Raw genomic sequence first — 27,168 nt, 5'->3', positions numbered from 1 at the left:
CAAAAAAATAAATAAATAAATATAGCCACCCATCTTTCAACGAACTCTGGGTGGCTTCCATTTAAAATTTAAAAGACATACAAAATCATTTTAAAACTATAATTTTTAATTTTTTGAATTGATGCATCTAACACAAATGTTGGGAGGACTTACATGTTGCATCTTTTATAATTGATCATTAATGCAGATTATTTTTTTAACTTAAAGTTGGCAAAGTTGACTTTAGAAAACTTGGAAAATATTGTTAGTCATCAGTTAATATGTTGGATTTATATGCAACTGAAATAGAAATTCCTTGTAATACATTTTCTTAAACAAATGTATTGGAGTTCCCTCATGGCCCTGAGACATCATTTTTAAATTATGTGTCATAGCCTCCAGGGCAACTGTGGTCTTGTCCCAGGTAATTTCAAATCTAACACATATAGGTTGAGACATGTCTGACTTCTTTATCTCTGACCTACTGGTACAGGCCCCTTCATGGATTACTGCCTTGTCGTGGCGAAGGGGCTTGCGTAATTCAATGAAGCTATGAGCTATGCCGTGCAGGGCCACCCAAGACGGACAGGTCATAGCAGAGAGTTCTGACAAAACGTGATCCACTGGAGAAGGAAATGGCAACCCACTCCAGTATCTTTGCCATGAAAACCCTATGGACAGTACCAAAAGGCAAAACGATATGACGCTGGAAGATGAGCCCCTCAGGTCGGAAGGCGTCCAATATGCTACTGGGGAAGAGCAGAGGGCTAGTACTAGTAGCGCCAGAAAGAATGAAGCGACTGGGCCAAAGCCGAAAGGACGCTCAGCTGTGGATGTGTCTGGTGGTGAAAGGAAAGTCCGATGCTGTAAAGATTTTTTCTCCATAGGAACCTGGAATGTAAGATCCATGAATCAAGGAAAACTGGATGTGGTCAAACAAGAGATGACAAGACTGAACATTGACATCTTAGGTATCAGCGAACTAAAATGGACAGGAATGGGTGAATTTAATTCAGATGACCATCAGGTATACTACTGTGGCCAAGAATCCTTCAGAAGAAATGGAGTAGCCTTCATAGTCAATAAAAGAGTAGGAAAAGCAATACTGGGATACAATCCTCAAAATGACAGAATGATCTCAGTTCGAATCCAAGGCAAACCATTCAATATCACAGTAGTCCAGGTCTATGCCCCAACCACCAGTGCTGAAGAGGATGAAATCGACCAGTTCTATGAAGCACTACAGCACCTTATAGAACTAACACCAAAAAATGATGTTCTTATCATCATGGGGGATTGGAATGCTAAAGTAGGAAGCCAAAAGATAACTGGAATAACAGGCAAGTTTGGCCTTGGAGTGCAAAATGAAGCAGGGCACAGGCTGATAGAATTCTGTCAAGAGAATACGATGGTCATAGCAAACACTCTTTTCCAACAACCCAAGAGACGGCTCTACACATGGACATCACCAGATGGTCAACACAGAAATCAGATTGACTATATGCTCTGCAGCCAAAGATGGAGAAGCTCTATACAGTCAGTAAAAACAAGACCAGGAGCTGACTGTGGCTCAGACCATGAGCTTCTCCTTGCAAAGTTTAGGCTTAAACTGAAGAAAGTAGGGAAAAGCACTAGGCCACTCAGGTATGAATTAAATCATATCCCTGTTGAATATACAGTAGAGGTGACAAATAGATTTAAGGAATTAGATCTGATAGACAGAGTGCCTGAAGAACTATGGACAGAGGTTCGCGACATTGTACAACAGGTAGCAACCAAAACCATCCCAAAGAAAAAGAAATGCAAGAAAGCAAAATGGCTGTCTGAGGAAGCTTTGCAAATAGCTGAGGAAAGGAGGGAAGCGAAAGGCAAGGGAGAAAAAGAAAGATACACCCAATTGAATGCAGAATTCCAGAGAATAGCTAGAAGAGATAAGAATGCCTTCTTAAATGAACAGTGCAAAGAAATAGAAGAAAACAATAGAATAGGGAGGACCAGAGATCTTTTCAAGAAAATTGGAGAAATGAAGGGAACGTTTAATGCAAAAATGGGCATGATAAAGGACCAAAATGGCAGGGACCTAACCGAGGCAGAAGAGATTAAGAAGAGGTGGCAAAATTACACAGAAGAACTATACAAGAATGAGCTTAACGTCCCTGATAATCACAATGAGGTGGTCACTGACCTCGAGCCAGACATCCTAGAATGTGAAGTGAAGTGGGCCTTAGAAAAGCTGAGCAACAACAAAGCTAGTGGAAGTGACAGTATTCCAGCTGAGCTATTCAAAATCTTAAAAGACAATGCAGTAAAAGTGCTACACTCAATTTGCCAGCAAATTTGGAAAACTCAACAGTGGCCACAGGATTGGAAAAGATCAGTTTACATTCCAATTCCAAAGAAAGGCAGTGCCAAAGAATGTTCAAACTATCGCACCATTGCACTCATTTCTCATGCTAGTAAAGTCATGCTTAAAATCCTACAAGCTAGACTTCAGCAGTATGTGGATCGAGAACTACCAGAAGTGCAGGCAGGATTTCGAAGAGGCAGAGGAACTAGAGATCAAATTGCCAACATACGCTGGATCATGGAGAAAGCTAGGGAGTTCCAGAAAAACATCTACTTCTGCTTCATTGACTATGCTAAAGCATTTGACTGTGTGGATCATAACAAACTGTGGCAAGTTCTTAAAGAGATGGGAGTACCAGACCATCTTATTTGTCTCTTGAGAAACCTATATGCGGGTCAAGAAGCAACAGTGAGAACTGGACACGGAACCACTGATTGGTTCAAAATTGGGAAAGGAGTCCGGCAAGGCTGTATACTGTCGCCCTGCCTATTTAACTTATATGCAGAGCACATCATGAGAAAGGCAGGGCTAGATGAATCAAAAGTTGGAATTAAGATTGCCGGAAGAAATATCAACAACCTAAGATACGCAGATGATACCACTCTAATGGCAGAAAGTGAAGAAGAACTAAAGAGCCTCTTGTTGCAGGTGAAGAAGGAGAGTGCAAAACTTGGGTTGAAACTTAACATTAAGAAAACCAAGATCATGGCATCTGGCCCTCTCAATTCCTGGCAAATAGATGGGGAAGAAATGGAGGTAGTGACAGATTTTATTTTCCTGGGCTCCAAGATCACTGCAGATGGGGACTGTAGCCAAGAAATTAAAAGACGCTTGCTCCTGGGGAGGAAAGCCATGGCAAATCTAGACAGCACACTAAAAAGCAGAGACATCACCCTGTCAACAAAAGTGCGTATAGTCAAGGCTATGGTCTTCCCAGTTGCAATGTATGGCAGTGAAAGTTGGACCATAAGAAAGGCTGAGCGCCAAAGAATTGAAGCCTTTGAACTATGGTGCTGGAGAAGACTCCTGCGAGTCCCTTGGACCGCAAGGCGATCAAACCGGTCAGTCCTAGAGGAGATCAATCCTGACTGCTCTTTAGAAGGCCAGATCCTGAAGCTAAAACTCAAGTACTTTGGCCACCTAATGAGAAGGAAGGACTCGCTGGAGAAGAGCCTAATGCTGGGAAAGATCGATGGCAATAGAAGAAGGGGACGACAGAGAATGAGGTGGCTGGATGGAGTTACTGAAGCAGTAGGCGTGAGCTTAAATGGACTCCAGAAGATGGTAGAGGACAGGAAGGCCTGGAGGAATGTTGTCCATAGGGTCGCGATGGGTCGGACACGACTTCGCAGCTAACAACAACAACTGGTACAGGACATTGAATTAAATCTTTTGTTCTGACATATCAGTTCTTGACCTAGATGACATTTACTGCCTTCTGAGATCTACTCAGATTCAGATGTAAATCCAATGCCACGCTTCCCATTGATCCAGTGGGCAGTTCTGTTGAGTACCTGGTTGTCTTCTGGAATTGGAAAGTAATTCAGGCTCTTGACACAACTGCCTCTGAGTTGCCTCTGACAGCTAATTCTGGAGATCATTTTGATTTCTGAGAAACTGAGAATAAAGCAACATAATGACATCTGGAGCACTGATGGAAGAGAATGAAAAGTGAATCTGATTGAACACGTATTCAGCCTAGAGTGTAGTGATAAGGCCAGAGAAGCATCAGTGTTTTTCCGTCATAATTATGTCAGATGGTAACCATCCAATGGCACTGATAAGGCTGCAAATTTTGTTTACGTGAAACTATATTTTTACATAACACTTTACTAGTAGAAATCTTTGTCAGAGTTTTGATTATAAATAAATTATTAATTGTCGCAGCATCTTGTACTATTAAATGAGATTCCTTTTGGTCTGAAGACTCTGATGAAATCGATAAGACCTGTGGTTTAAACTATGCCTGTCCTTCAGGAAATGGACCAGTGATAATCAATATCTTATTAGAGAAGGAAATTATGTCAATAGACTTGAAGGAAACTTTTCTATGTTTCCTTCAAGCAACGTAGCTCTTTCTCAGACCTGGCCATATTAGCTGCCTATCACCCAGTCTCCAAGTTCTATTTGGGGGATAAGTATTGGAAATACAGTGGGGCATAAGTTACTGAGCACCATAAAAGAATTAGATTTTTTTTAGATTGTTTCCTATCAGACTAAGGCTACAGTTTACATCAAAATGAGGGTGTATACTCCTTGTGGTTCTGTTAGGTGTCTTGGAAGCCATCAACAGTATAGACCATGGTAACCTTCTGGACCTCCTACAAGACTTGGGGATTGAAGTACTATTTCGTGATGGTTTTGTTCCTTCTTGAGCAATTGTTTGGGGGGGGGAGGAGAAGAAGTTATGGTCGTGGATCCTCTTTGTGACATGCCCCAGGGATTGGTCCGTCTACCCACTTTGCAATATATACATGCAACCACTGGGAGAAGTTGGAGAAAGTATTAGCAGGATCAATCCTTCAAGATAGGCTAGAACAGGAAACAGATAGAGCAAAGCTTATAGGAATGTCATTTTATTGTTATTGAGTATAATGACAGTTTCCCCTTTGTTCTCTCTTATACCGAACAGAATCAAGGGAAGGTTATTTTTAGTTTTAGCTCCATGGGGATTAGCCCTCAAATTAGCTTGTATTCCTGCACGACAACCTCGCCTCCTTTCCTTTTTCTGATCCTGTCTTTCCACCTTTTCCTTAAAGGAGCCTCGCTCCTTTTCGCCCCTGGAGCACGCTGCCACCACCTCCGACTCCTCCAAAAGCCTCTCTCTTCCTCTGGGCCTGCCAACAGCCTCATCCAGTTCCTTTGCTCCATAAGCCCTGGGACCTTTCCACCTCTGCCTTCTTCGGAAACAACCCTGATTTGCAATAGAATCTATCACTGTGCCAGCAGTCAGATCTTGCTGCCAGGAGAACAATTTCAAGCAGCGCAAAGGACTTTTAACAGTCTCACCAATAGTTCCGAAACAGCTGAAACCTCACCATACCAGCAAAAATTGTCAGTCATATGATACCTTAGTCCCACCACATTGCTCAAACACATTAAAACCTTCCCGATCTTGTGGCCTATATCCCTTATATCCCTCCAAAAACATTTCACCTTCGAGAGCCAATGCAGCCGCAGCCAATCCAGGCGCCGCCATCTTAGAATCATACTTGATTATGAATGGGTGAGAGCCGCCATAACCATACAACATATGTCTCACAATCCCTATTCTTTTTTGGTGTTTCAAGCAGGCAGATAGAATTCCTATCTGTATTTGCCATGCACAAATAAGAAATTTGCAGCTGGTTGAAATGAAGGAAATGGAGCGTATTGGCAACTGCTAAAACATTTCATAATGTTTATGAATATACATGCATGCATGTTTCCAAACACTATTGCTCAGACAGTCTATCTGAAACTATATCACTACATAATCTATGCAAATAATAAAGTATACTGTATTCCCTGTTCAAAGAAATTTAGGGGAGTGCGAGAGATAACATCTTTTCTTCAAATTTAGAATATGACATTAGTTTTTGTTGCTTTCACTTGTCTTAGTAGCTTTTGACACAATCCAAACCATGGCATCCAAACCTTGGCAATACCTTATTCCAGCTATGTCTGTAAATCTCTTCCAAGGTTGTCACAACTACTAAGTACCTCCTGTTTTCCTGTTTTTAATGCTGTTTTATGGAGACAAGACCTTATGGACCACAGACTTAAACTTGAACAATGGGATTTACCCTCATTCCCTGCTCCTGAGCTTCCTGAATACTTACTATCCCCCCACCTCCCACAATCTCTTAGTCTTTGGGGATAAATTGGAGGAGGGCGAAGCAAAAAAAAGGATTAGATATCATTCTATCAGTGATTTGAGATTTTTAGAAAAAAATCCAGTGAGTTATACCTTCTTTGTAAATATGTTTTTCTGAAGCAGTTGAGATTTGTATACTTTCTTCAGTTTATTGACTTTGGCACTAGAATGGATTCTTAAAGTAGCCAGATAATCTCATATGTTTTGGATCATTTGGCATAACAAGTAGGAAGAAAATAATTACTGTATAATTTAATGAAAGACCACTTTCTCACCAAATGCTAAATGTATATTGTACACATATTTAGTTATATATAATTTGTATTAGAAATGTTTGCAGATTAGAAAAGATAAACATGAATAATATAAAGTAAGAGTAAAGAAATAAATAATAAAAAGGAAAATGTAAGGTGGGAAATTAAGAAAAAGTAATTAAGAAATAGAAATATGTAAAGTTGTATAAAGAAGTTACTTGATCTTCTTTAAGCAGTTACAAACTTCTGACTTCTCTCATTAAAGTTACATGTATTGTACAAATGCTTTTAATATGGTTTAAGTTATTTTTTCTGATTCCTTAATACAAATTTGCCTAAAGTATACATCATGTTTTTTTAAAATAAGCTTTAGTAATTTTAATAAACTTACAGTTTATTTTAAAGACACACAGCAAAGAAGTGTAAAGAAATTGATCACCTAGCACAGGGGTCGGCAACCTGAAACAGTGAGCCACTCGGAACCGGTTCCCTCACAAAAGAAAAAACTGGGAGCCGCAAAGAAGGACGTGCATGCACGCGCATGTGCAAAACAAGAGGCTTGACAGAACAGTGGAGCCTAAGGGGAGACATGCAGCCGCCCTTCCCCCTCCGCTCTCATTCACTTGCCTTTGCATGGAAAAGCTTCTCTCTCGCTCTCATTCATACATGTTTTGTTTGCAAACACTTCTCTCTCACTCTCTTATTCCCTCACTTTTGCTCTAAAAAGCCTCTTTCATGGAAGTCAATGAGAGCAAAAGAAGCTTTTGCGAGGAACGTGTGAGTGAATGTGAGAGCGAGATAAAAGCTTTCCTTTTATCTCTTTCTTCCAACACCACCTTCCCCCCCCCCCCCCGGTCGTTTCTCCCGAGTCACCAACCTTCACAGCTCCCTGTCACTAGCAAGAACCATCTTTTTGAGTTTTTTACTCTTCTTTTTCCAGGCTAAGGGAGTGCCAGCCCTGCTGATGTAGGAAAAGCAAAGCAGGGGCCCTGCTGGCTCTCCAAAATAGAGGGGCCACTTCCTAATAAATGTGGCTGATCAGTCTTAGTTCACCCTTTCCTCCCCCAAAAGGTTCCCTGCTTGGAAGGAGGAACGTGAAAGGGGTGGCTTTTGGTTTCTTTCTTTATAATGGACAAACCAATGGGTATTAGGGAGGGTGCAGATTGGGAAGGGAGATTGCGTCTTTCCTCATCCAGCAAAACTGGTAAGAGAAAGCTTGTGGGCTGACCAACTAAGGTGCTAAATCCTCTCTTTCTAGCGGACCCTCCTCACTGGGAAGAAACCTTGGCAATGAACGGATTTGGAGGCGCGCATGCGTACACATACAGAGAGAACTCTCCCTCCCCGGCACGCCCCATCTGACTGACCTTTCCAGCAGTCCTCCTGTCTCTTCCTCCGCTGCTGCCATGTGCAGTCCGAGGAAGAAAAGAGGTTTGTGGGCAGTCCCACAAACAACTTGTGGGAAGTCCCACAAACCAAAGAACTTCAACCAATCAATTCAAGCTTTGCAAGGTTTTTTTCCATGAGAAGTTTGAATTGATTGGTTGAACTTTTTTAGTCCCACTTTTTTTTTTTTTTTTGGACTGCACATGGCAGAGGACTGGGAGCCACAGGAGACGGATGAAAGAGCTGCATGCGGCTCCAGAGTCGCAGGTTGCCAACCCGTGTACTAGCAATTCACATAGAGAATTTGGTCTCTTATGTATTACTTTAGAGCCCCTAATGTTATTTATTTATCAAATTTAGAAACAAATTTAGAATTTCCTTCTATATATTATAACTTTTCTGCTTTTTCTAATAAATTGCATAAAAGATTTAGAGCAAAAACAAGAGTTTTCTTGGGTTTGAGTATTGTGACCATCAAATAGATGTAGACATCTTGACGGATTATCCTACATTAAAGCCAAACATTCTGTGTTCAAATATCTCCCATTTATTATGGAGGCAAATTGGGAAAAGTCTGAAAATGCTTTCTAAGGAAGGTATATCATCATCCCGTTTTGTCCTTGCTTTGTGCTAAAATGTATGTATGGCCATCAGCTCTGCTGTCCCTCAATCCTTACAGATCTACAACCTTCCTCTCTTGGATTTCCATCAAATATCTAATTATAGCCTCTTAAACAGCATCTTTTCAATAGTGGATTACTGTATTTTCCGGTGTATAAGACGACTGGGCGTATAAGACGACCCCCTACATTTCCTGTTAAATTATAGGGTTTGGGCTATACTCGCCGTATAAGACTACCCCTCTTCCAACGCACACTAAATAAAAATTAAAAAACATCAGATTTGATTTTAATATGGTAATTTTAATTCAAATGCTTATGACATGCAGGTGCTTAGTAGGAAAACTGTCACTTATAAACATAAGGCTGTTTGTCATCAAACATGTAAACATAAAACAGTGCAAGTGGATTAAACTATAATAATAATAATAATAATAATAATAATAATAATAATAATAATAATAATAATAATAATAATAATAATAATAATAATAATAATAATAATAATAATAATAATAATAATAATATAAGTTGGAGGGGACCTTGGTGGTCATCTAGTCCAACCCCCTGCTAAGGGAGGAAACCCTATACCATTTCAGACAAATGGCTGTCCAGTCTCTTCTTAAAAACTTCCAGTGTTGGAGCATTCACCACTTCTGGAGGCAGGTTGTTCCACTGGTTAATTGTTCTAACTGTCAGGAAGTTTCTCCTTAGTTCTAGGTTGCTTCTCTCCTTGACTAGTTTCCATCCATTGCTTCTTGTCCTGCTTTCAGGTGCTTTGGAGAATAGCTTGGCTCCCTCTGCTTTGTGGCAGCCCCTGAGATATTGGATCACTATTATAATGTCACCCCTCACCCTTCTCTTCGTTAAACTACACATACCCAATTCCAGCAACCGTTCCCTATTTTCCTAATTCACTTTTTCACTTTTCCTAATTCACTCTAAAGCTTTCCCTGTGCAGAGCCTTAAGTAACACCAGCTGCCTGCAATTAGTGCAGGTTCACATCCCACCAGGCTCAAGGTTGACTCAGCTTTCCATCCTTCCAAGATAGGTAAAATGAGGACCCAGATTGTTGGGGGCAATAAGCTGACTTTGTAATAATGCTGCTTGGGGGGGGGGGTGAAAGCCCTAATAAACAGGCATATACACAGAATGAAGGCTATTGCTAAGCACATTGATTTGTGCTTTAAATTGTAAGCCACCCTGAGTCTTCGGAGAAGGGCAGGATATAAATGGGATTTTTTTTTAAAAAAAAAAAAAAGACCAACTGGGAGATCCGCTCCAGGTTTTCCAGCCAGCCCTGTCCCTAAATTTTCAGCACCCGGCGTATAAGATGACCCCTGACTTTTGAGAAGATTTTCATGGGTTAAAAAGTAGTCTTATACGCCGTAAAATACGGTAAACCTTAAACACTTAGCAGTTGTGATAGTAAACACTGTCCTGGCTAATGCACTTTGTGGATTTGAGGCAATCCTGTACTTAAAAATTTTAATACCAAAATTAAAGAGGGTAATGGGTTTTTCAAAAATAATTCTAGCAATAGTTAAGAATAAAAGCATTTCATAGCCTTAGCCATGAAAATTAGCTGGGTGACTTTGGGCTATTCACTCTCTCTCACCCCAACATACCTCACAGGGTTGTTGTGGGGAAAACAGGAGGAGGAAGGTGTGTTGGATGTTTTTGCCACCTTGAGCTATTTATAAAAATAATAAAGGAGGAATACAAATAAATAAATTTCATAGACTGATGTGGATATCCATCTCTAGTTAAAAAGAGTAGTACTGTACAGTATTTCATTCATCATCTTCACTGCTTTTGAATTTCTTTAGTTAACTCTTCTACCAAACAAAAATATTTTTTCTCTGGCTTTCAAAAAAAGATTCAATAAATAGGTTGCTGGAAAAAAAATCTTGCTTTAAAAAAATTGTTTTAATATTGTGCTCTTGACAAGTAGCTTGTTAATGTATATGTGTGTCTTCTCTTTCTATACAGGAAGGAGCTTCAGCACGAAAGACTCAGACCCCAGCAGTGCAACCTGTGGCAAGGCCAGGTAAAAGCAGTAGATGTCATGGTTCCGATTAATGAGACAGTTCGAACAAAATTCAGGCATTTTTTTTATCTAAAAAGTCTTAATAATGAAACGCAGCATCGGCACTCATGGAGGGATGCCAGAATCTGAAATCTCCTCCCCTAAGCCTATGTACCATACACAATTCCCACCTTATTTACACGTCATTAATCACATTATCCAATTAGTTTTACATATGAAGTTTCACTTTCCTTTCTGTGTGCGGCTATTTCTTATCTTCTCAAAATAGCCGTTTGACATTTCCCTCCCTTCTGTGATTCAAAGCGAAGCAGTTTAAACAAGGCTGTCTCTTATATTGTCAGTGCAAAAACATGTCAATATTTGCAGCATTGACAGTAGATTTATTATTTCATATATCATAGTATGAAGGATAAACTTTTTTTAAAAAAACTAGTATATTGGAAATGCAAATCCATCTTCAAATTTATTCTGACTTGCTATGGAAACTACTTTAACTTTTAAATTATGATTTTCACCCATAAAATTCAAATGAATACATCTACATTTCTGCTTGTACATGTGGTAATATGATATAATAATTACAGAAATGTATGCATTCTGTAAATTTCAGGTACTTTGAATCATTTCTATGTACAGTAGTCTCTGGAAAGTATGCAAAAATACTAGGGATCTCTACCATATCTTGAGAAGAACTATGTTAACCTAGCAAGAAATATGATGTCATCATATCTGAAAAAAGCTTAGTCAACTTTTAGTACTGGAAATATTTATATGATCCCACTGTACTTTCAGAAGATAGTGCCTGATGTATGTAATACATTATATACTTTAATAATGAATATCATATAAGAACTTCGAAGGCTGAATAATGACTATCTGGAATATGCCTTTAGTTGATTATTAAAAAGTAATATGAAGGTTTAAAAAATGAAATAAAATAGGAGAGTTCTGTATGAGTTGCATAATATCTTAATGGCACAGCCTCAATTAAAAAACAAAAAACAAAGCACTCACTTCAGCTTTTATAAGCAAAAGTTACTTGCAGGATATTTTCCCCAAGTAATAAAGAAAAACTACTGGTTAAATAGCCATCGCTAAAAATATTTATGCATCAATTCTAAAGTATTTATCTTGTGTTGCTAAACTTTCTTCTAAAACTGATTTCAGAATAGAATGCTAATGTATTTGAAGTAGCATAATGTTGGGATTCTTTACTGGTTTTGTTATCTTTGCAATTGTGTGCCAGTGTTTAGAAAGGTCATTCTGCCTGTCATACTTATCTCACCAGGGCTGTTGAGAATAAGAATGTGCTTGGAACTGACAAGCAACAATATGAAATTGACTAGAACTAGCAAGAGCTGAAATAACATCTGGATAATTTCTGGATATCTGCCACACATGAGGTCACACTGCCAGATGTGATTTCAGACATTATAACTGAAAGCTTTGCATAGGCTTCATCAGTACAAAAGCAAGTCCATATCAAGATTGACTTTCCATAATGCAGGATATAAAGAAACAAAGTACCAGAAAACACCTGGTGCTTTCTCTCAGGTTTTCTCTAAAAAAAAAAGCTTACATTTCTTTAGTAATTTCTTTATATTTTCTTTACATTTTTCTATTCCCTATTACGGTATTTTAAAATACAAATTTTTAATAGAGTTGTATAGACAACAAAGTACTTGAAGTCAGTGTGATGCAATCACAAATCTTTTTTAGCAAATTAAATAATTACATTCTGTTGGAAAGACCAACAGCCAATCCCCATTATTTTTAGTCTATTTTTTCTAGCTTATTACAGTCATTTAGATTTTATTTTTATTTTCTAGAGTCACCTATCATCAGTTTGGGTCAAACATAAATGTAATTAACATTGTGCTACCTCTGCAAAAATAAAGAGGCCAGGACTGAAACCTATGGCATCTTTTTGATACTTCACTCCTGTGAGATGTCAAACTGTTGATGAATCTGGGCATTCACTTAATTGTCATTTTATCAAAACCGTACTTTATTAGCTTGCTAATCAAAATGCCATGCTTTAGTTTCTCAAATGTTTTTGCTTAAATTAAGATGTATCAAATTTTATACTACTACTTCTACTACTACCACTACTAAGAAATTTATCTAATGAAACCGTGGTTCATTAGATATGGTTAGAAAACTGAGAGTACATTTGCCCACTTCCAATCATCCAGCCTATCAGAGGCAATACATGAAGATTCAGCCAGAGAATCAATTAATTTCTTCAGCATTTTTGATTACAGTTTATTTGTCCTTGGTGCTAAATTTGTTCAAAGTAAAAAGATATTTCTTGGTAATGTTTCTGTCAATCTCAAGCTTCCGTTTTGTCCTTTAAATCCATTGTTTACAGTTTTCTAGTAGGTCTTGTCTGCAGAATTCAGTCAGTCTTCACATCTGTTTCTTAAGTCATAACTAATAAAAAGGTTTTCCTTATTCCCTATTGGTTTTCATAGGACTTTCCCCCTTAAATTTTGCTGCTAAACTCCAAGTTTGTTTGCTTAATTTGTTCACTTAATTTACTCCTTTAAAAGTGATTGTATTATATATTTCCTAATGTATCTGAAGTAGCCTCTGCTTACTCAGCAAGAACTTTTCTTTTAATGTTCACTTAACACACAATGCTTTTGATTGTTAGTTTTCCTGAACATTTTGATACAAAAGAAGACACAGGTAATCCTTGGTTTACATCACAATTAGGACCAGAATTTCCATTGCTAAGCAAGGCATTTGTTAAGTGAGTTATGCCTAATTTTGCGGCCTTTTTTACCATGGTTGTTTAGTGAATCACTGAAGTTGTTAAGTGAATCACATCATTAAGTGAATCTGGCTTTCCCCATTGACTTTGCTTGGTCAGAAGCCAGCTGGAAAGTCACTGATGGTGATCAAATGACATCAGGATGCTGGAACAATAGTAAATACATGCCCATTGTCAATGACCTGAATTTTGACCACATGATTGTGTCATAAATGTCACAAGTGCAAGTACCAGTCATAAGTTACTTTTTTCAGTGCCATTGTATTTTCAAGTGGTTGCTAAATGAATGGTTGTAAGTTAAGAACTACTTGTACTGTTCTTATAGCTCTGAAACCCCAACCCATCTTAAGATATCTTTTATTACATTAATCCACCGTTAATAATTTTAGCCAAATGATATGCAAGAATCAAAACTGATAGTTGATTAGGATATTCTTACATAGTTATGTCAGGAAAAAAATTAAAGGGTGATTGCTAACTTTTCAGGTGATTTAGTTAGTCCAACAGTACAATATTGTTGTTATTATTGTTAATAATATGTTATTTACATGCAAATCTTCCACACTGAAACCTTCAGATATCCAAGGCATTTCACACCCATGTTCCCTTTTGTCTTTGAAATATTAAAAACTGGAATTATATGCCTTGAAAGTGCAGAGAGAATTAACAAATAGATTCTAGGGAAATTTCATTAATTCTATTGTGATTCAAAAGTTAAAACAGCTATTCTGTGCTTTTTTTTCCTATAGTTTCTCAAGCAAGACCTCCTCCAAATCAAAAAAAAGGTGAGTTGTTTTCAATTTTACAGCTGTTTTTATCTTATCAAATTGACATTTTGTATTATGGATGTTGTCATAAATTTATTAATTAGCATTTTAATTAGCATTTTAGTATAATTGTTCAGCCAGAGCTTGAAAAGTTTATGATAATGATGAAAATAGCATTTTATTTGCTTTAAATATATATATATATATATATGTGTGTGTGTGTATGTATCTTTCTGTAGGATCTCGAACACCAATTATCATTATTCCAGCAGCTACCACTTCATTAATTACTATGCTTAATGCAAAAGACCTTTTGCAGGATCTCAAGTAAGTCACTAAAAGATTTATTTACATGATAAAAGTCTATTTTCAAGTATAAATGAAGCACATGCAGCCCTAACTAGGATGGCTTTTGTATAGTTTTGGGTTATGCATCACTTGTGGCATTCCTAGATTGGAGGCTTTGCTCATGGTCACTCATGCCCTTGTAATCTCCATTTTAGATTATTGCAACTTGTTGTACATGGGGTTTCCCTTAAGGACATTCAGAACCTTCTGCTGGTGTGGGCAGTTAATGGTGTCAGTTTTTCAGTATATACATTACCACTGCACCATCAACTTCATTGTATGCTTCCAGTATGCTTCTGGGTACAAATCAAAGTATTGATAAAGGTTTTTTTCATGGCTTGGCACTTGGCTACTTACAGGACTGTCTCTCCTTGTTTTTACCATCACAATCATTTATGTTACATACTCAGCAAACAACCAGAAATAGAAGAGAGAGAGTGGATTGGTGCCAAAAACATTCACAACTTTTTTCAGTATAAATAAATTACAAAAGCAAAATTAATAAAATTTTGAACTCTCAGTTGCTATCTCTCCATTATTTACACACAGAAGAATTTCAGTTACATTGCCAAGGAAGTACTAAGATATCTTGAAGATGATTAGGAAAAAAGGAAGTCTTAAAAAACAGATGAGAGGTTCCTTCATATATGATGGCATGTTTGCTCCCTAAATATAAATATATAGTAAAATGATCTTTCTGCATTTTAGTTTTTCCCCCTATTTCAGTAGCATGATTTTATTAGCCATATACCAGTCTATTAAAACCTTGAACCTTCATATTTCCTTGAACCATCATATTTCAATTGATACATTTTATATATTTCATATTGAAAAGGCTTGGCAGACTAGAGCAGGGCTTTTCAACCTTTTCACCCATCGTACCACTTTTAGGATATGGCAACATCCGAGTACCACCAGTCACCTAACAAGGTGTCAAAAACTTGATGACCAAAAAAAAAAAGGAAAAAAGTGATGAAGTACAGTTAGTCCTCGACTTACAACAGTTTGCTTAGTGACTGTTCAAAGTTACAATGACACTAAAAAAGTGCCCCCCCAAGCCACAGCTGAGCAAGACACCTGCCTGCCTGCCCGGCGGTGCTCTTCCTCCTCTCCAAGGTTTTCATTGTTGTGAGCATTTCTGTTGAGGATTGGCAGTGGGGGTGGGGTGGGGGGTGTTTTTATTTCCCCCGTCTGCTGGGTGGTTGCAGCAGGTTTTGGTCATTTCACATGACCCTGGGACACTGGGATCGTCATAAATATGGATCAGTTGCCAAGCATCTGAATGTAAATCACAAGACCCTGGAGATGCTGCAACACTCCAGCTGATAGGCGCTTCTTCTGGGTCAGAAGCACCAGGATCAGCGCCGAGCTCCAGCTGGAGACTGGCGCTGATCCTGGCGCTTCCACTGAGCCCTGACAGCCCTGCACCTCCAGCCATCTCTTGCTTAGACTTGTGTGGTGCTGCCACCAGTTCAGCTCATTCCCCTCCCCCGCTACCACTTTTCTAGGATGGTGACATACCACCAACCATGTGCCAATGTACCACAGGTGGTACCCGTACCACTGGTTGAAAAGCCCTGGACTAGAGTATGTGATATTTTCTTATTTTAGCTTTATATTTGTTTGGAAAATTTACCAGACTAGTACTAATGGGTTGACTTTAGCATTAGCATGAACATTAGCCTATACTGATAAATTCAATTTCTTCAGTTAAACTGATAGAAATTAATAGTTAAGATTATGTCAGTATTGACTGTCTCTAAGGAGAAGCTATTTATTAATCTCAAAAGCAAACAAATGCAATAAATTTCATAGTTTAAATATAGTGTTTTTGTTTAATCATTAGCATTGTTGCATATATGTATGTGTGTGTGTGTGCGTAAAGATTTGGCAGTAGGGTATTGTCTTTTTCATTATAGCACACATAATTAATATTTATATTAATAACGATCTTAGTAGAATCATACTCTTTCAATTTCCATAATCCATATTCTTAGGTAAATAGGCCTGTGTTTTGCTACTATAGTGTTGATATTCTCTTCTAGTCTGAGTTTCCAACTTTAAACAAATTTTGTGAACAATTAAATGTCCACTTTGGAAAAGAGTCAACCCATTAGCACTATTCTGGCCACCATGCATGATATTAAAGTTGAATGTTTTTAAATAAATTAATACTTACTCATTAGAGATTGATTTTTTCAGGGGGAAACATTGAGCAGAATCTGCTGCTAAACTGAACTTTAACATTAGCAGCCTAAAACAGTGATTATTGCTGGACTGCCTAGCTTTCCTTTTCCTTAGTCGAAACAGTGTTTGCTTGTCAGAAACTGGCTAGGAAGGTTGCAAATGGCCATCACATGATCTCGGGACCCTGAAACCATCATAAATACATACCCATTGCCAAGAGTCCAAATTATGATCGTGCGACCATGGAGATGCTGCAATGGTTGTAAGTTTGAGGATCAACTGTAAGCTACTTTTTTGAACAAATGGTCGTATATCGAAGACAACCTGTTTAGCTTCTTAATTGTTTATGCTTCGGGAGACTTAACATATCTACTTGTAGATAATTCAAATGACGTTGCTTGATTTGTTCAACCCTGATCAAGGGTTGTTTTTTTTAAAAAAATCAAACTCATTTTTCTAATCCAGTACAGTCCACCTTCCAAATTATTTCCACAAGTAGGCTGTTTTTACTTTGACTATATAAAGTCAATACCAGTCTACAGTATTAATTCTTTCACCACCTCTGTTTTTAAGGTTTGTACCATCTGATGAAAAGAAAAAGCAAGGCTGTCAGCGAGAGAATGAAACTTTAATACAAAGAAGGAAAGACCAAATGCAGCCTGGTGGAACTACAGTCAGTGTTACAGTGCCATATCGTGTGGTTGATCAGCCTCTTAAACTCATGCCTCAAGACTGGTAAGAGAGAGCCTTTTGTTGCAATTGGTGTTGCCTTCCTCAATCAAATCTAAAATCAATATAGTTATAAATAATATATTCTTAGTCATTATCCTGAATATATTACTTTTGATACAGAACCATCTGCTACCTCCTTACACACATAATTTCTTCAAAGTTCGATGGTGCTGAAAAATAATTTGTAATCCTCATATATATATGACCAACACAGCATCCCTGTGGCCACGTGATCAAAATTTGTGCATTTGGCAAACAGCATATATTTATGACTGTGTCAGTGACCCATGATCATGTCATCACCATTTCTGACAAACAAAGTCAATGAGGGAAGCCAAATTTGCTTAATCACTATATGATTCATTTAATGACCAAAAAGAGTCATAAAATTGGGCGGCATCCACTTAACAATGACACCACTTAGTTTCCAGTCTCAATTATGGTTGAAAGAAGGACTTCCTATAATACTGCTTTTTTATACCTGTAACCTCTGTGGACATCAACTGGGAACATAGCTAAATAAAAAGCATAGCATGGTAGAAAATTGCATAGTTAAACTTGAGGCTTATAAGAGCCTGGCTTTAAAATGTGAAAAAAAATAGATATTTAGAAGGTATGTGACATTTTGTTGGCTTTCTTTGAGTTAATAGAGCCTGTCCTTCAGCTGCAATTCTGAGCTAAATGGCAAAAAGAAAGTTGAATTCTCTTTCCCCAAATTACAGAATATATGTTGCATTGCATTTTTGCAGTAGTTCCGAAAAGGTTTTCTGCTCATTATTTCTCTACTCCAAATTCAATTCTTTCTTTTCATAATGGTTTACCTATAATATCTTTATCCTACATCAAGCATAAATATCTCAAAGTGATTTTCAAAAAAAGAAAACAATTCCCTTATCGTATGAATTAAGATTATGGGTTTACCTGTGGTGTTTTTTTTTGTTTGTTAGTTTCCAAGAAGGTTTTGAGCTAGTAGTTTAATTTTTAATGTTCTCAAATTTAACAAAACCAAGATATATTTGAAAAAGTGTACTAAATCATGAACATAATGTTTGAAATAAGAACAAAAATATTAATGTTTTAGGATAACAGCTTTGTTCTTCCTCTTAGAATAGAATATTGTCATTGTGTATCTCACAATGAAATTAACCCATTACTGAAGTTTTTGTGACTGAAATGTGATGGCTTCTCTCTCTTTTTATATCTATATTTTAGGGATCGTGTTGTAGCTGTGTTTGTCCAAGGTCCTGCCTGGCAATTCAAGGGCTGGCCATGGTTACTACCTGATGGATCACCTGTTGATATTTTTGCAAAAAGTAAGGTTTTTACTTTGAAGTAATTAAATGCAGTGTATTTGTTCATAAATTATCTTGTTTTTATTATGTCTTGATGTTAAAGTTTGGTGGTTCTGTCAAAGCTGCTGGGGTCTCATTAAATATTCACTTAGTTAGCAAACCCAGCTTGCAGTCCAGCTTCTATTAATTTATTTATTGTGTTTATATTGTACCTTTCTTCTGTGAGTGCAAAGAAATGTACATAATGCTCCTTCAAAACAACAACAACATTGTGAGGTAAATTGGGCTCAGAGAGACTAACTGTCCCAGAGCCATCTGGGAAGCTTCTATGGCTGAACTTGAATTTTAACCTAGCTATTGAATGCAATAGAATTGTTAATCACACCGGTCAGATTGAGAACTCATAAGTCAAACTAAGAACTGAAAAAAGAACTAAGATGTAAGTAACTTCTGTAGGGTTCTCCCACTGCTTACCATAAAGCAAGTAATCATTTTTAGAAAACAGAAAAACAGAGAAGGTTGAAATGATAATAATGTAAATTATTACATTACCTTGAGCCTTGGTGAAGCAGTGGGCTAATGCCTCCTTAAGTAACACCAGCTGCCTGCAATTAGTGCAGGTTCACATCCCACCAGGCTCAAGGTTGACTCAGCCTTCCATCCTTCCGAGGTAGGTAAAATGAGGACCCAGATTGTTGGGAGCAATAAGCTGACTTTGTAATAATGCCGCTTGGGGGGGGAAAGCCCTAATAAGCAAGCATATACATAGAATGAAGGCTATTACTAAGCACATTGATTTGTGCTTTAGATTGTAAGCCACCCTGAGTCTTCGGAGAAGGGCGGGATATAAATGGGATTTATATATATATATATATATATATATATATATATATATATATATATATATATATATATATATATATATATATATATATATATATATATATATATATATATATATATATATATATATATATATATATATATATATATATATATATATATTTTCTGAGGTTTTCGCGGGTATTTGTATGTGGATCTTTGGTTATTCGGGTTTTTCCCCGCGTAGAACTAAAGTTGTAGGCGCAACGTTTCGACGGAATCCCATCCGTCATCATCAGGCTGGTGGCTTTAGCTTCCTTCTTCTGGGAGAAGCATGTGGCTGTTTGTTCCTCTTTTTTAAACTGCCTCTTTTTTAAACGGCAGTTTAAAAAAGAGGAACAAACAGCCACATGCTTCTCCCAGAAGAAGGAAGCTAAAGCCACCAGCCTGATGATGACGGATGGGATTCCGTCGAAACGTTGCGCCTACAACTTTAGTTCTACGCGGGGAAAAACCCGAATAACCAAAGATCCATATATATATATATATATATATATATATATATATATATATATATATGTGTGTGTGTGTGTGTGTGTGTGTGTGTGTGTGTGTGTGTATGTGTATGTGTATATGTATATGTATATGTATATGTATATGTATATATATAAATGGGATTTATATATATATTATCTCCAAACCAGTTCTTAGGTTTGCTGCTAGAAATATGTAGCTCTTGACCTTCAAAAATGAAACCAAATGTTAGCAAATGTAAACGGCTTCTTTCTAATATGAAGACTAACGGTTTTACAGCATGTTTACCTATATCAAATTACAAAACTTATTTTAGACCGATAACTTTAAAAAATAAGAAAAAAAGAAGAGGAAGTCATTGAAAAAAGCAATCCCCTGAAAGATGAACCAAAGCAGTGGAGATCTATAACTTGCTTTATTGGAATACCCTAGAAGAGATGAACAGAAGACACACACCCCCCCACAACTGTAGACTGCAAAAGAATTATACAGTAGATAGAAAAGGTGCATGAGCAGTCATGAAGAACCCCAGCACTACACCAGTGATAAGATAATCATCAAATCTAACCTTGAGGCTAATGCTTCAGGTTTTCTGTGAATGCTCATCTATATTTTTTAACCCAACAGTTGACATTATTATTAATTATAATAAATAGACCTACCTTGTAATAAGTCTCTGCCTTGTACCTGCCTTCTGCTTTATTCCTCAGGGTTATTTTAAACTGAACTTCAGTATCAAAGGGCATCCTGAATACCAACAACTTTCTTAGTTCTATACAATTTTCTACTCACCCCAGGAAACATGATTTAAATATAAATATTAAATTCTTAACTGTGAAAATCTACTTTTAAAGACTTTTCACAAAGATTACAATGGAGATGCAAGAAGTCTAAATGTATTGTACAACTCTTTGATTAGATTTCATCTGCAGTATCTCACATCAGCATTTATACTAACCAAAATCCTATCCTAGACCAGAGGTCTGCAGCTTTTGATCTTTAATTCCTCTATTTGTGGACTGTGTGCTCCTATAAAAATACTTTATTTCATCCCATTAGCTCAGATGTTTGTGAGGAAGTTAACATTTGGAATGGAAACTTTTATATTTTGACATTTTAACCAACATAAATGTTTTATTTGAATGCCATTTTAAAGGTCTAGTTGCAATCATGTTAATGCAAGCCTGCTGAACTTGAAGATCACTTTTTGTGGACAGATTCTTATTCACAAAATTTTCCCTACTGAGAACTTCTGCTTGGTATTCATAGATTTATTTGTTAAGTGCATACATTCTCCATTTAGATGAAGGTAATATACTTCAACTATAGTTAATACACTTCCTTTTTAAAGGAAAATTGTCTAGAATATGAGATTAGACCTTTTTTAAAAAATGCTAAGGATGTTGCTAATACATAAAAGTTGGTATACTTAATTTATGAAGTTTTGAATGAAAGAAAATCCACTTTTCCTATACCTGCTACCAGATGTTATGTTCCCAGGTATTACATATGTATGTGTTTGTGTATGTGTATACAGTATATACTGTATAATCAAATATTTTGCCATGATGATTTTAATATTCAGTTCACAGGTAATATATTATAGTGAATCTTGCGATTTAATATATTTTTCCATGTGGATAGGATCCATCTCAAAAATGTGGATTGGAACCAGTGTTTGGATATCCGTTGTCGGAGCTCTCTAAGCACAATTCTACTCAGAACACTCCCATTACTGGAAGGATCTTTGGTTATTTCTTCCTTCTCCTTTGGCTTATAACCATAGTATTCAAATATTCATATATTTCCTGTCTGATATTGTTTTCTGTACCAGCATTTTTCCTTCATTGGTTATATGAGAATGTGAAAAATAGCCATATAAATTATGAGTCTATATACTGTTGATGCATATTAGTGTTAGGTTTTTTAAAAAAAATCTTAGATTTATATTCTGCCAGATGCTTAAGGCTACATTCATAGCATGTGTCCCCAAATTTTCATCAGAGCAATCCTATGAAGCAAGTTGGGCTGAGAAAATGACTAGCTCAAAGTCAATTAGTAAATTTGCATAGCTGAGGAAGGATTGAGCCTTGCTCCTCCTGCTCTTATTTGGACAGCTTAACTACCAAGGGAAACATAGGAATTGATCATGTAATAGATAATTAATGAAGAAGTAGAAATTACACGATACTGTTTTGGGATGATTTTCTATAGGATTTAATATTTAATATTGATTTAATAAACATTTTGATTTATAACATAAATCTAAAGGATATAGAGGAAGAATCATGTTTGGAAGCAGCAGAGGAGCACAACTTTTGAATATGTTTGATTCATCAGTTAATAAAACTGTTCAGAATTTGATTGACTAAAATGTCCCCAGTTGGGCAAGGGATGTTATGTAACTTCTACTTCAGGTCAGAATCTCAACTTCCTGTAACAAATGCTGTGATAAAAGACAGCCCAAAAAACAAAGGAATACTGCTCTATGAAAAGATGAAATAAAAATAAGTCACAATGAATAATCCTGTAAAAAGCAAACACAGAATTCTCAAAACCCAAATGTAGGAATTGGAGGTGGACTAGTTCACAGAGAGTTGAAATCCCTAGAGGGGCCTTTTGTTTTATTTTTAATCTGTTACAGACAAATTTTATCAGAAATTAATGGCTTGACCAGAAAGCTTAAGGTATGTTTGAATTTGAACCTAGATATCTCCACTGTTGTTCCTCTGTGGCATCCATTACATCATGTTGGCTTTTAGAACAATATATGGAGCTACAGACAGATTCATAATGTGTCAGGAGTTCATTTGTGTGAAAAGCTAGTTCTCTGTGGGCTGTAATGAACTAGCTAGATTCAAGTGAAATGGAAGTGGAGGATATTTCTACCCTCACAAATATTGAGATAGCCAGAAATTTCCTTGTTACATAAATGGAACTTCTATTCAAACGTGATTGCAGTCTCAAGTGATGTAACTTAGACAATATTCTTTCCCCTAAGTTATATTTTCCCTGTCATAATTCTTCAAAGTGTATTTGGATTTGGGAAATTATTGGTTCATTTTTCTGCCTTCTCTCTCATTTTATGTAGTTAAAGCCTTTCATCTTAAGTATGATGAAGTTCGTCTAGATCCAAATGTCCAGAAATGGGATGTAACAGTTTTAGAACTCAGTTATCATAAACGGCACTTGGACAGACCAGTGTTCCTGCGTTTCTGGGAAACATTGGACAGGTAAGTATCCATTTGGAAGGGAAAGATAACAACTGTATTGTTATCTAAAGGTTAAAAATCACTATACAGATTTTTCATTTTATAAGAAAAATCTTTATAAACTGTATACAAGAGCTGTGTTTTATTGCAACCCAGATTCATAATGGAGTCAAGTGACTTTATACATCTTATAAATAAAAATGGCACACTGGATTTTGGAATCCTATATAAATTTAAATTATATAAATTATGATATATTTTATATATTAACCCCCCCAGAGTCATTTTGCAGAGTAAGATGGGTGACATATAAATGTAATAAAGAAATTTCAATATTTTTAATGTTTCGTAACTTCTAATACTCCACTTTAAAATTTATTATATTATTTTCTACCTGAGTCCATGTTTTTATGTTAATTGCAACATCAATGAATTAATTCATTATATGTGTATACATTTAATAAGTAAAGTATAGCATAAGAACTGCTCTAGAATGGTGCATGCTTTATCAGGTTACTTTCACATGCATTATGTTGAGCTTCTGTTTTAAAAAATAGTCCATCATATACCAGATGCCAAATATATCTATATCCAAAAATCTGCCAGTTTTTTTCCCCTTAATATACCAAATTTCCTGATGAAAAGAACTATACTCTTAGTAGTGTACATTATCTAAGTTTCACTAGTTTTGGAAAACATAATACTAGCTTCCCATCCTTTTCCAAAAATAATTTTAATCCAGCCTATCTGTATCTCTTCTTTAATGAATTTGTTTAGCCATTAAGTTTGATCTCAGAAAGGTGATTGTAAATTGAATTTTCTATTCTAGAATACTTTTTGGACGTCCCTTCCTAAAGAGCCATGTGCAATTTCATTTAAATGACAAATTGAAACATTGTTTTTGTGCTAGGTAATTGTAGTTGAACTCTAGTTTATCAACCACTTTGGTTGAAGAACTACAATTGACCTTTTGGTTAATAGTCGCTTTGAGATTTTTTGGTTGAAGAACTGTACAGATATTATTAAATAAATAGATCTGTTAAACTACTATTACAATTCATCTTATCTGTCTTCTTTATCAATGGTTTCAGACTGCCAGTAAAAATAATAAAAGTTATTAAGTTAAATAGAAATTAATAATAAATTTGTTGGGAAACAAAAGTCTTCTGTTTTAGAACGTTCAACAAAATATTTCTAAACAATATGCTAAGAAGCATAAGAAGCAAGTAGAATGATTGATATATTTTTGATTCTCAGAGACTTGGGTAAATCCCTACCATTTTCTTGGCAAGGTTTTTCAGAAGCGCTTTGCCTTTCTCTTAGGGCTGAAATAAAGTGACTGGTACTAGGTTACCAGTCACCCAGCTGGTTCTGTGCCTAAGAAGGGACTAGAATTTACACTCTTTTTGGCTTCTAGCCTAATGCCTTAATTACTATACCAATCTGGTTTTCAGAACGGATGATACCTAAATGTAATTATAATTCTTCTTTCCTCACACAAATGGATATACTTTCTTGATTTTATCATTTTAATTGAATTGTTGTGTTTTGAATTGTATATATCATTTTTATCTTTTGAGAATTTGTGCCTCAATTTGCAAATTTCTGTAGATACCAGCTCTGGTAATATGGATTTTCTCCCCTTCGTGTTGCAGGTATATGGTCAAGCATAAATCCCACTTGAGATTCTGAATTTTTGACTGCCATTTCATTTTGAAAACTATTGTGATCCAGAAAGGAAAAAAAATCTCTGTCAGCATTTGTGAAGAACATTATTACAGATAAAGAAGAAGTTATAATTCAACCTTTTATAAGACATTGTTGGATCACCACATTACAATGAAAGGCCAACATTTCTTCTCTATAACAAGCAAAGGACTTTGCTTACAACTATTTTTAATAACATAAGCCTTTTAGCCTGCAATTCAAATTGTATATTTTGATAGCAGCTGTTTCTTTCCCATTTTGTTAAATTAGCAAACTTTACAATTACTTTTTTGTTCAATAGAATATAGGTTGATTTTCATGGAAGGTTATAAACTTATGTGTGTATGTATATATAGAAATAGAGATGGATGTTCTAAACTACTTCGCTTCTAAGCATAGTTCTTGGTTCTTTGATTTATTGTTTCATTTGTGAAAGACATTTTGTTTTGATTGGTATTATCTTCTAGTCTAAAGAACTCTAGGAACTGAGCTAAGTGAAGATTGCTTTAGCTTAATCAGATTGTCAACCTGTATATGTATTGTATATTCTTTCTGTCTTTGAAAAAAGGGAGAAAAAGAAAACTTTTTTCTTATGATGATAATTTACCAAAACTGTAAAAAGAGTCATTATGAATACATTTGAATTGCAACATTTTCCATGCAAATATTTCTTTTAAAATTGTGTCTTCTTATGATGACCCATATTGAAGCATATATGAAATGTTGTATACACAAATATATTGTCATGGTTCCAACAAATGCAGTACTTCAAAGAACTTCAAGGCATTGGATGTTCTTGCTTGACATATATTAAATTTGAGTCAACTGGGATGTTTAAAAATCAGAATTGGCAAAATCTATTCTTCTAATCCCAGAAGTTAAATGTAGTTTTACCATTGGTATTACTACATTATTTTAACTATATGAAAACCAGATTTGGCACATTTTACTGTACACCCAATCATTATCAACATGTTTTTTCCAGACTTAGCATTGGTGTAAAAAGGAGATGCAGCAGGAACTTTTCTTCTCAGTTTGTAAATCTGATTATAAGGCAGGATCCTGCTCAATGTAATATCTCAATTGCTGGGAAAATGTAGATTCTCACCAGTTACAATAATGACTGCTCAGCATTTCCATTAAAAAATCAGTAACCAAAGAACATGTTTTACTTGATCAAGAAAGGAGCACAAGAGAGCAAGGAGATGTTATTTCTCTGTGTTTGTATTTTATAATATAGTTGCTGAATGCTGCATACCAGTGCACAGACAGAATTAACCTAATTGTTTTCTTTTGGGGGGATGAAATAATTTGGGGTTCGGGGTGGGGTTGAATCCAGAACCATGTTTTTATGCTGAGCATCTGACTAAAGTAAAATATTCTATATATTCTTTTTTAGTTTTGTTTTAGATCATTCTCTAAATGGTTTATCATGTAACATTTCCTATTGGAATGTGAACTTTTTAAATTTCCTCCTAATGATTTTTAGGATACTTTGAATTCTTTTCATATTTATTTCTGGTACAATGAGACTGTGATTTCAATTTTATTGTAGTTACGGCAAGAATAAAAGTTTTCAGCTTTTCAGGAAGACTTTTCTGTTATGAGAATCCACAGTAATAGTATTTTTGAAAGAAAATGACCAGCTAGGTGGACTAAAACAGGAATGCAACATGTCTTCAAAATAAAAAAGGGCTTCAGAAATCAAATTTAATATTCAATCTTCCAGCACTTTCATTTAGCACTATGAACAACTAAAATTGCTCTTGCCTTTAAATTTTGGAGTACAATAAAAGCAGTTGTTTGTACATGGTAAATTTTATACAAATGTGGAAAAAACTATAATTTGATGGTTTTAACATTTTATAGAACTGTTATTTGAAAAACTGTCACTCCTGTGGATAGAAATTCAAAAGACCATAGTTTAAAGATCTTATTTTTCAGAGTGTTATTGGAGTTTATCATGTGAAGTAGTGGGTTACTTCATTGGAAAGGCAGATCCATCTAAGAATCACTTCTACTTCTGTAACTTATGATCAGAATGAATAGGGCAAGCTGTACACACACAAATCATTTAATCTCATTGTTTTTGAGAAAGAAGTGATAGCTGTAACTCGTAAGTCTCTATTCAAAACTAACCAAGTGCAAAGCCCTGTAATAAGCACATAGGAATCAGTATTAAAAGATGAGGTGATAGCATAGCTCAATTAATTATTATACTTAAAGAGAGACATTATAATTCAAGCTTGGTCTGACTCTGAAAACTAGAAACCTTTATACTGTATGAATTTATTAGAG

At 36.0% G+C, this 27,168-nt stretch overlaps 1 protein-coding gene across 1 annotated transcript in view; it reads left to right on the top strand.

Moving 5' to 3' along the window:
- The window catches only part of CDC73 (cell division cycle 73), a 131,208-nt gene extending 104,751 nt beyond the window's left edge, over positions 1-26,457 (top strand). The window contains exons 11-17 of the mRNA XM_081325899.1: positions 10,436-10,493; positions 14,019-14,054; positions 14,276-14,363; positions 17,145-17,306; positions 18,516-18,616; positions 23,043-23,184; positions 24,819-26,457. Of these exons, the coding sequence (XP_081182025.1) occupies positions 10,436-10,493; positions 14,019-14,054; positions 14,276-14,363; positions 17,145-17,306; positions 18,516-18,616; positions 23,043-23,184; positions 24,819-24,855 (624 nt within the window). The 3' untranslated portion in view covers positions 24,856-26,457. The remainder of the gene's footprint in view (positions 1-10,435; positions 10,494-14,018; positions 14,055-14,275; positions 14,364-17,144; positions 17,307-18,515; positions 18,617-23,042; positions 23,185-24,818) is intronic.
- Positions 26,458-27,168: the final 711 nt, after the last annotated feature.

The sequence above is a fragment of the Vipera berus genome (genome assembly GCF_964194415.1).
Source record: "Vipera berus genome assembly, chromosome: 3".
NCBI classification, from domain to species: domain Eukaryota; kingdom Metazoa; phylum Chordata; class Lepidosauria; order Squamata; family Viperidae; genus Vipera; species Vipera berus.
Note: the sequence above shows the minus strand (reverse complement) of the source record. Positions and strands in the feature narration are given on the sequence as shown.